This window comes from Protobothrops mucrosquamatus, unplaced genomic scaffold (assembly GCF_001527695.2).
Source record: "Protobothrops mucrosquamatus isolate PMUCROS unplaced genomic scaffold, P.Mucros_1.0 scaffold4384, whole genome shotgun sequence".
Lineage (NCBI taxonomy): Eukaryota > Metazoa > Chordata > Lepidosauria > Squamata > Viperidae > Protobothrops > Protobothrops mucrosquamatus.
In genome coordinates, this window is record NW_015390297.1 from 104,895 (window position 1) to 115,936 (window position 11,042).

Consider the following 11,042-nt stretch of genomic DNA (forward strand, 5'->3'; position numbering starts at 1 on the left):
CCTCCAAGTGGCCTCAACGACCCTCTAAAAGAAGGCAAATGACCAGCTGTCTGCAGGGAGTATAAATCCTTCCATTCCCCACCATCCAGTCAGAGCTGAAGAAGCTTCTGGGATGAGAAGCAAAACGTCTTCAAAGAAAAACAAGAAAGTCCAGTTGCCTCCTGAAAAAAAGCACCTTTGGGACTTGAATGCCAGTCTTGTGGCCAATTTGAGTTTTGTTTTGTTTTTTAAACCAAACCCTGCAGCCACTCCTGGTCAATGGAAACCACACATTGTGTAAGGTGCAATCACAAGGTAGAAGGAACCACCACAGGGTGGTGGCTTGGCATGACACGTGCTACTCGGGACTTCGGGACGCCGACCGCCGTACATCTGTTTGCGTTTTCAACCCAAACATCCACTGAAGAAAGCATCGTTTCTCATTGTTTCGACCTCGCCATCCGATACAAGTTAGCTGCAAAGTTAGAACGGATCTCACAGAGCAAAAACAAAAGACACGATCTGAATATCAGGGACTCATGTCCGAGGAAATCCGTGCTGGTCGCTTCCGTGCAAATCTATCGGTAAGAAAAGCAACTAGTGAACAGCCTTTGTTTTCACCGACATTTATATATATATATATCTATATATCTCTCTATATATCTATATATATATTAATGGTCGCGGACCAGTGTACAGTCTGAATGCAGCAGCCAACTCTATTGCATGCATTTTATCGCGAGGGGAAGCCCGCCGTCTGACTTCACAGTTGTAGCTTCCTCTGCCCCATCCACAAGCCTGAAGTGATCATTTCCGCGCCCGTCTCTTGGGCGAAAAAGAATAACCTGGATCTACGAAAGGGTTAGGAGGCACTTCAGCCTTGGCGTCCTCAGCGTAGGGGGTGGATTCTGTCCCGAAATAAAAACCCAGTCTATGCTGCCAAACTTCTCAAAACGTGGACTAGTATGTAAACAAACGCAATTTCGGACTGAAGGCCACTTCAAATATGGCGTTGGGGTTCCCACGCGGACGGCCCTTCTCTGAAAGCTAAACCACGCAAGCCACAGAGAGGTGTGATGCGACGGTGGCCTGCCTTCCGCAGAGAGAGATGTGATGCGACGGTGGCCTGCCTTCATCAGTGTACATACACTTGTGCTAGGAAGAGACAAGGACAGAGGCTGCACACTTGGATGTGCGGTGACCTTACGGATGCACAGGATTGCCACACGCTGTTGTCGCCTAGCGGGTACCATCCGTTATCTCCACGGCAGGGCACCTGGCTGGCATCTCCCGAGATGAAGGACGACGACGGTAAACAAGATGGAAGGTTAAATCCCGAACGTTCTTTTGTAAAAAAACAAGAAGCTGGGTATTAGTAGTATAATAATACAACCGTAACTAATACTTGGTGTGTAAATTCACTGTTAAAAAAAAGAGAGAGAGAAAAGTGCTCAGGAGCTATGAGAATCCTCGGCTCACTTCTTTGCCAAAATGGGGAAGAGGGGAGGAATGCACCCATCCTTTCTGGATGTGTGAATCGAAGTCACGTCCGTCCTATTTACAATCAGGAAGCGGGGCCTTCCCCCTTTGTCTCGAGGACCGCATCTCACAAGGAGCGAAAAAAATAAAATGAACATTAAAAAAAAAAGAAAAAAAGAAAGTCATGCTTCTTTTTTTTTTTCCAATATTACACGGTGGCGGCAAAAGTGAGAACATGCTTTTGTCTAACATTACTTCCGATAAGGGCAATTTTCCTGAAAGTGAGGGATTTCCGACGGAAAGGAAGGCCCTTATCCCGTCTTGTGTCTTTGAACGCGGCCGCTGTCTGTTTTGCGGGACGCCTCGGGAATGCTGGGGGGGGGGCGGGTCCGTCACGGCATGTCAGTCACGGGACGCTTCTGTTTCAAAGTGTCAATCAGGGACAGGACCCCGCGTTTTACGTTGGTGGTGACCCGTCTCGTCATGGAGTCTGCTGGAGGAGGAGGCGGGCGGACTTTCTGAGAAAGAGGCCGGGCGACCAGACACTTCTGATACCGCAGCTGCAACACAACAACAGTGTATCGCCATCATAGCACTTAGACTTATATACTGCTCCACCATGTTTTACAGCCCTCTCTAAGCGATTTACAGAGTCAGCCTGTTGTGCCTAACAATCAGGGTCATTTTATTGACCTGGGAAGGACGGAAGGCTGTCAACCTTGAGTTCAGGATCGAACTGCTGGCAGTGGGCAGAGTTAGCCTGCAATAGCAATAGCATGTACACTTATATCCTGCTTCAGTGCTCTACAGCCCTCTCTAAGCAGTTTACAGAGTCAGTCTATTGTGCCCAACAATCAGGGTCCTCATTTTATTGACCTGGGAAGGACGGGAGGCTGTCAACCTTGAGTTCAGGATCGAACTGCTGGCAGTGGGCAGAGTTAGCCTGCAATCGCAATAGCATGTACACTTATATCCTGCTTCACAGTGCTCTACAGCCCTCTCTAAGCGGTTTACAGAGTCAGCCTATTGTGCCCAACAATCAGGGTCCTCATTTTATTGACCTGGGAAGGATGGAAGGCTGTCAACCTTGAAGTCAGGATCGAACTGCTGGCAGTGGCCAGTGTCAGCCTGAAATGCTGCCTTCTAACCACTGCGCCACCACGGCTCGTACGGTAGCTTTGCACCCTATCTTAAGACTCCCTTAAAAGGGGGCTGTTTAACCCAGAGACTCAAGCCACCCTTGAAGACTTTTTTTTGGCAATTTTGGTACCGGAGGCTCCAGGGCAAACACTGAAGGAGGAGACGTGAAGCAGTTCAAATCTGTTCATGAACACATGCAAATGTTCTCTTTCATTTGATGGGTTGTATTAAAATTACAAACAACCAATCTCCGTTTTCATAGGTCATTACTGTTATGCATCTTTATTAATAGGATCCAGTTAATACTTATTTAAATACCCCAGTAGAGGGATGGTAGACAAGGTCACTCTACATCATAGAAGCCTTTATTTTAAACAACGACCTCTTGCAATGACCTGTGCTATTTTCCCCCCAGCAGCAATTTTACAAATCCCTGGTTCCCTGTGGCTAGTATGCATTCTTACAATTTCACCTTATCTTGCGAGCAACTTGTTAGTTCAGGCACAGTTGTGAATTCCAGGCACCTGCTGGCTTCCGCAGAGTCCACGCTCCAGACTTTCTAACTGCTTACACAAACAGAACTTTGTATAATTTGGGGCTGGCTGAGGAATTCTGGGAGTTGAAGTCCACAAGTCTTCAACTGGCCACGTTTGAAGACCCCTGACTCATAGAATCGTCCTACTTACCATACAAGCAGCTTGGACGGCCTCGGAGACGTTGCCAGCGTTGGGTTCACACCAGAAGACGTGACACTCGAAATGCTGGTTCCCCGTGTCCATAATGAAGGCAAACGTATGTACGTCTTTCCCCACACCCATGAAGGACAAAAAGCGGACGCGACATTCCACCACGATCTCCTCTTCGTTCTAGGCGTGGAGGAAAAGTGGTTGCTGTGACACTTGAGTGTAAGAGGGAAACCGTAAATCTGTATTAGGGGGTCGGTGAACTGAGGTGCCAATCAGGGGTGTCCCATCAGGAACATCCACAGGGCACAACGGTGAAGATGGTGGCTATGGTAAAACCTGATAAAGTCTCCATTACTCCTGATGGGAGCTGAAGTCCACCCGTCTTAAGATGGCCGAGGGTGAGAAATACTGCCTCTGAGTGCAAAGCACACTCAATTTTTCATTATTTCTGTACACAGCTGGCAGAACACACTCCCTCTACGCCAGTATTCCATGGCTTAATCTTCTAGTTAAAGTTCTCCCCCTAAATCTGGAATAATTACAATTTTCTCCCCCTAAATCTGGAATAATTGAAAGCCTCACTGTTTTTTTTTATAATGCTAATTAAGTTGAGAGTTTAGATATTTTTGTACGTGAAGATAGTAGCACATGGCCAACGGGGGTGTGTGTGTCTGTGTGTCTTGAAAATGCGGCGCAAATGATCAATTGCCATCACCAAATCTGTTCTGACGCTACGTACAGACTTTTCTGCATTTCGCCCCCACAACCTTAACTGCATACAGAAAAGGCTTGGAGAAAAATTAAGTTTTGGGTCAAGTTACAGATCCTAGTATTAAAATAAGACAAGTTTAAGGGACCGTACTCCTTCGCTGATGACGGTCACAGTAGCATCCGCGACGTTCATGGTGACAGCCATCCAGTCTTCCCTGTTAGAGGACTCCGTCAGGCTTTCTATAGCTCCGTTCAGCGTGTCCATACCTTCCAAAGAACAGAGACAACAGACGCACACCCTTAGAACTTTTGAGGGACATACAACATGTTGGTTTTCCTTTGCTTAAACTTGTTTCTCTGGTCTAGATCAACCTTAACCTTAAACTTCCTTCTTTTCTTTCCTCTCTCCATCCAATCTGTTTCTCTCTACCACTCTATCTTCTAGATTTTCAGTCCTGTAGTTACTGTGGGAACCTTGTCTGGGTGAAAAAAAATCTGCTCCTTTGCTTTAAAAAAGGCAACACAAAATAATCTAGGGGTTCCAGCTGGGCTTGAAACTCTTGTGGGCTTCTTAGTATTTGCACTAAGTGCAAACTAAGTTGCACTCCCACAATATGTTAAGTGTACCTGTGGTTAGATTTTAAGTGGTTTAATGTGTTGCGTGAACCTAGCGAATCTGTTTGGCAGGTTCAAAGTATCACATGGATTCCAGGAAATTCAGTACTGATAGAATCTGTGTAGCTCAGGGTTGAACTGTGGGGTCTTTGATGCTCTCTGGCTGATGTTTCATGACCCAACTAATAATAATAATAATAATAGTAAAGTTGGAAGGGACCTTGGAGGTGATCTAGTCCAACCCTCTGCTCAGGCAGGAAACCCCTACACCATTTCGGACAAATGGCTGTCCAGTCTCTTCTTAAAAACCTCCAGTGTTGGAGCATTCACCGCTTCTGGAGGCAGGTTGTTCCACTGGTTAATTGTTCTAACTGTCAGGAAGTTTCTCCTTAGTTCTAGGTTGCTTCTCTCCTTGCTTAGTTTCCACCTGTTGCTTCTTGTCCTGCCTTCAGGTGCCTTGGAAGCATCATCAGTAACTTTTGTCACATATTAGATGATGAGTGATGGAATCAGCACTGATGATGTTACCTAGCTGAAATGTTGGTAAGGAAATAACCAAGCTCAGAGATCATCGTGGACCGCACAGTTGTGCTGTGCTATGGGGACTAGTGTCTGGTCTTAGGTTTTATCTTCCCCAGCGTAATTCACCACAAAGAACACATTTAGTCATGAGAAAAAAATATGCTTACATACCCACTGGCTTAATGACAGACAGCATGCCCAGGTACTGCACATGAAATTTCTGGACCAACTCAGTCTTTGGTGTTGGAAAATCTACTGCAAGGAAGCAAAACATCAATTTCATCTTATACAATTCACATCAGGCCACCCCACCCCCCAAACTCCGCTTTATTTTAACGCCAGGACCCGGAGTGAGATATCAGGGAGCTGATCATATTGTTGATTCCGACAAATCTCTGCTCCAAGTCCTGTTAAAAAAGGATCCTAATTGGTATCTGGGGAATGACGGGAAATGGGTGCTTGTAAGACGCTAAGACAAAGACGCAGGCATGTCTTGAGCAGAGGTTTGAAGCTGCAGGACACGGCTTGACAAACTCTGAGTTTATTGCTTCTTATATACTTGTTACATACACCAGCTTAACCATTAGATGCCGACAAAGGTTTCTTCATTGGAAAATGTCTTCATGTAAGCAACTATTTTCTAGTAACACATTACATGGTCAAAGACCAGGTAAGGACAAATACAGGGAGATGAAAGCAGAAGGAACTAACAAAGGCAGGAAAAGACAGGAGAAGGAACTTAAGCATATCATCTGTTTAGATAGGTGAGGCATTAAGTCAAAAGGGTATGACCTTCTGGCTGCTTCATTGGGACAAAGGGTATCAAGAGGTTATGAGGTTTGTGGAGGGGGGGGAAGCACGGCAGTGCATTTCCCCCCACAGGTGCTATAAATCTTCATTTTGCATAATAAATCCTCTCTTCTTGCAGCAGCTATGAGGCAGAGTCTGAGGAAGGAGTTTACCTAAGCATATCAAAACATCCACACATTTCTGACTAGCACAAGGGTTGCAAAGGGTGCGTGGTTTAGTCAGAATACAGCTGTGACTTTCAGGTGCAAAAAAACCCCCACACACACCTGAAGGTCCAATTAAACTGATTTGATTGTTCAAAGCCTACACACAGGAATCTTCTAAACGAATGGTCAGCATCTGGTTAGAGTTAGATACGGATCAACAGAATTTAAGGGAGGTTGCCGTTAGTTTGCTTGTGGCTACGTAGAGATTCTAGGCTGATTCCTCTTTTCACTCCTCCCCCCCCAGCTTCTGCCATTCTTTCTCCTACAGTTAAAAAAATCCAGAATTTTTCCTATTAGGTATAACAACGCAGAAGTATGACAAAGGCGTACACATTCTAACGGCTTCCAGATTGGTTTATGCTCAAAATTGGAGGAATACAGGAATTCCAACGGAAGAAGAAATCCTCTATAAAATTTTATCATGTGCAGAGATGGACAGGCTTACCATGGCTATGAAAGATAAGACAGAACTGGAATATTTCGAAATCTGGGGCAAATTTTATCGCTGGTATGAATCAAGGAGAACCGCTCGGATCTTAAGCTAACGATAGGATTGAAACATACATATAATTGTACATATAATTGTATATATAATTGTATTGTGTAGAAGAATGAGGCTTATATAGAGGTTAAGGATGATGTATTAAGTTTTTGTATCACGAGAAACAAATTGTTAGGAATATTTACTCTGGAATGCCCCGTATGTCCATTTTTGTTTTAATTGTATTATAAATAAAAAACGTTTTATAAATTAAAAATTTTTTTAAAAAAGGGTTGCAAAGGGTGCCTGGTTTAGTCAGAATACAGCTGTGACTTTCAGGTGCAACCCCCCCCCACGCCTGAAGGTCCAATTAAACTGATTTGATTGCTGAAAGCCTACACACAGGAATCTTCTAAACGAATGGTCAGCATCTGGTTAGAGTTAGATACGGATCAACAGAATTTGCCGTTAGTTCGCTTGTGGCTACGTAGGGATTCTAGGCTGATTCCTTTTTTCACTCCTCCCCCCCACAGCTTCTGTCATTCTTTCTCCTACAGTTAAAAAAATCCTTTTTATGACCCTATGATCCCTTCATTTGGGGTGGAGTTTGGGTGAATGGATGGAGCTGAGCGTTTACTGGCCAGGTGCCCTTCCTGAGGCCACGCGGAGTTCGCAACAGATTATTTTTTCTTTGAACCCTGGGAGACAAACAGCAGCCACTACCTAAGATTCCCTTCGACCAGTCCGCTCCCACAGAGAGGGCCTCCTTAGGGTGCCGTCGGCCAGTCAATGCCGGCTGGCGACCCCCAGGGGGAGAGCCTTCTCTGTGGCAGCTCCTGCCCTCTGGAATGACCTACCCACCGACCGACGTACAACTGCGGACCTGCGCCTTTTTCGCCGAGCCCTGAAAACTCATCTATTTCGTGCGGCCGGCCTGGCGTAGTCTTAATTAGGTTTTAGTATAGGTTTTTTTATATGGGGTATTTTAGAGCAGGCCTTTATTTATTTAATTTGATTTTAGAATAGATATTTATTGTGATTTTTATTATCGCCTGTTCACCGCCCTGAGTCCCGTAAGGGAGATAGGGCGGTATACAAATCTAAATAAACATAAACATAAGATTGAACTCTCAACCTTCCGAGGGGCCGGCGAGGGTCTTCACCACACCACACATTCCTTCTCCTACGGTGACTTTGAAAATAAACCTATAAACTGTCCCAGGTTCTACCTTGCAAAGGAACGTCAAGGGTGACGGCCGTCCGTTCCTGTAACGAGTTGCAAGCCACAGCTTTGGCATTCTTCCGTTCAGCCATAATCTGCAGAAAAAAGGAGAACGAGTACGATTTATTGTCCTCTCCGGGCGAGAATTTTATTTGTTCACACCACCCCTGTTTTTAAGGATCGGCATTTAGACTCCGGAAAATGGAATTCAGTTGAAGGATTCTTCGTAGACGAGAAGTCCAGATGATGTAGGAACCCGGGCAGAATTGTTGTGTGGAGGAAATCTCGCTTGGGTTTCGTGCAGGCCAAGCAATTAATGGTTCAGGATATTAATCTGTTTGTAGGAACCAGCTTCATTAAGCCAGGGCTTTTCAACCAGTGGGACGGGTACCCCTGTGCTACATTGGCACCTGGCAGGTGGTACGCGACCATCCCAGAAAAGTGGTAGTGGGGGAGAGGAATGAGCTGAACCGGTGGCAGCACCGCACAAGCCTGAGTGAGAAACGGCTGGAGCTGCAGGGCTGTCAGGGCTCAGCGGAAGCGCCAGAATCAGCGCCAGGCTCCAGCTGGAACTCTGTGCTGATCCTGGTGCTTCTGCTGAGCCCTGAAGAAGCACCAATCAGCTGGAAAGCAGCACTGATCCTGGTGCCTCTGCAGAAGAAGCGCCGATCAGCTGGAATGTTGCAGCCTCTCCAGGATCTTGGGATTTACATTCAGATGCTTGGCAACTGATTCATATTTATGACGGTCACAGTGTCCCAGGGTCATGTGAAGTGACCAAAACCTGCTGCAACCACCCAGCAGACGGGGGGGGGGGATAAAAACCAAACACCCCCCCACCCCATCCCTGCTGCCAATCCTCAACAGAAATGCTCACAACAATGAAAACCTCAGACAGGAGGAAGAGTGCAGAATATAGAATAGAATAGAATAGAATAGAATAGAATAGAATAGAATAGAATAGAATAGAATAGAATAGAATAGAACAGGAGTAGAGTAGAGTAGAGTGATAGGATAGGATAGAACAGAGCAGCAGAACAGAACAGAACAGAATAGGAGTAGAGTAGAGTAGAGTAGAGCAGAGCAGAGTAGAGCAGAATATAGAATAGAATAGAATAGAATAGAATAGAACAGGAGTAGAGTAGAGTGATAGGATAGGATAGAACAGAACAGCAGAACAGAACAGAATAGGAGTAGAGCAGAGCAGAGTAGAATAGAATAGAACAGAATAATAACTTTATTGTCACTTTGAATGTACACTAATCGGCCTACATTAAAATGGAAATTTCGTTGCCTACAGCTCTCAAAGGGTCACCCCCCTCCCATATAAACTACGTAAATATGACAAAACAAACAAATAAAAGGAGAGCAGGCTCGCCTTAGAACAGATTTCGTGGAGGCTCGTGGCGATGGCTTTTGCTGGGGTGTCACATCGAAACACGTGGCATTTCAGAATCCGTGTCTCTCTGTCTCGGGCTACGTAGGCGAAATCCCTGGAGAAGGAAAAGAAACACAGGCTGAAGCAGGCAGCACTCGGAGAGGACGAGACCAATGCAAGGAAAGGAGAAAGGATGGAAGAGAAGAAATGTGGTTCCACGGCTGAAGGCCAAGATCTGCAGAACTTCTCCTGACCCTCTTTTTCTCCACGAGGGAATTTTACGTAGCCCTTTGCAGACGCTCATTGCTAACCCAGATCCATTTATTTAGTGTAGGGCATGAAATATCCAGATAGCCAGCAGCAAAGAGGTATGAAAAGAGCACATATTGATATGATACAAGTAAGATGAAGGTGTCTAATTCATTAGATAAGATGTATGTATGTATAAAGTTATATTAAGTTACAAGTTACATTTTAAAACACATTAGTTCACAAAATAAGTTAGTGTTCTATATATTAATATCTAGGCCGTTTATGTATGTATGTATAAAGTTATATTAAGTTACAAGTTACATTTTAAAATACATTAGTTCACAAAATAAATTAGTGTTCTATATATGAATAGCTAGGCTATTTATGTATGTATGTACTGTATGTATGTATAAAGTTATATTAAGTTACAAGTTACATTTTAAAACACATTAGTTCACAAAATAAATTAGTGTTCTATATATTAATAGCTAGGCCGTTTATGTATGTATGTATGTATGTACTGTATGTATGTATGTATAAAGTTATATTAAGTTACAAGTTACATTTTAAAATACATTAGTTCACAAAATAAATTAGTATTCTATATATTAATATCTAGGCCGTTTATGTATGTATGTATGCATGCATGCATGCATGTATGTATGTATGTATGTATGTATGTATAAAGTTATATTAAGTTACAAGTTACATTTTAAAACACATTAGTTCACAAAATAAATTAGTGTCCTATATATTAATAGCTAGGCCGTTTATGTATGTATGTATGCATGTATGTATGTATGTATGCATGTATGTATGTATAAAGTTATATTAAGTTACAAGTTACATTTTAAAACACATTAGTTCACAAAATAAATTAGTGTCCTATATATTAATAGCTAGGCCGTGTATGTATGTATGTATGTATGTATGTACTGTATGTATGTATGTATAAAGTTATATTAAGTTACAAGTTACATTTTAAAACACATTAGTTCACAAAATGAATTAGTGTTCTATATATTAATAGCTAGGCCGTTTATGTATGTATGTATGTACTGTATGTATGTATGTATGTATGTATGTATGTATGTATGTATGTATGTATAAAGTTATATTAAGTTACAAGTTACATTTTAAAACACATTAGTTCACAAAATAAATTAGTGTTCTATATATTAATAGCTAGGCCGTGTATGTATGTATGTATGTATGTATGTATGTATGTATGTATGTATAAAGTTATATTAAGTTACAAGTTACATTTTAAAACACATTAGTTCACAAAATAAATTAGTGTTCTATATATGAATAGCTAGGCCGTTTATGTATGTATGTATGCATGTATGTATGTATGTATGCATGTATGTATGTATAAAGTTATATTAAGTTACAAGTTACATTTTAAAACACATTAGTTCACAAAATAAATTAGTGTTCTATATATTAATAGCTAGGCCGTGTATGTATGTATGTATGTATGTACTGTATGTATGTATGTATGTATAAAGTTATATTAAGTTACAAGTTACATTTTAAAACACATTAGTTCACAAAATAA

The 11,042-nt window shown here is 42.8% G+C and overlaps 1 protein-coding gene across 1 annotated transcript in view; it reads right to left on the reverse strand.

The window, feature by feature from the left end:
• Window positions 1–1,850: 1,850 nt before the first annotated feature.
• APBB2 (amyloid beta precursor protein binding family B member 2) overlaps window positions 1,851–11,042 on the reverse strand; it is a 53,199-nt gene continuing 44,007 nt past the window's right edge. Inside the window, exons 8-13 of the mRNA XM_015828289.1 lie at window positions 9,230–9,344; window positions 7,859–7,946; window positions 5,304–5,387; window positions 4,147–4,262; window positions 3,285–3,464; window positions 1,851–2,018 (exon numbers count right to left, since the gene is read on the reverse strand). Of these exons, the coding sequence (XP_015683775.1) occupies window positions 1,851–2,018; window positions 3,285–3,464; window positions 4,147–4,262; window positions 5,304–5,387; window positions 7,859–7,946; window positions 9,230–9,344 (751 nt within the window). The remainder of the gene's footprint in view (window positions 2,019–3,284; window positions 3,465–4,146; window positions 4,263–5,303; window positions 5,388–7,858; window positions 7,947–9,229; window positions 9,345–11,042) is intronic.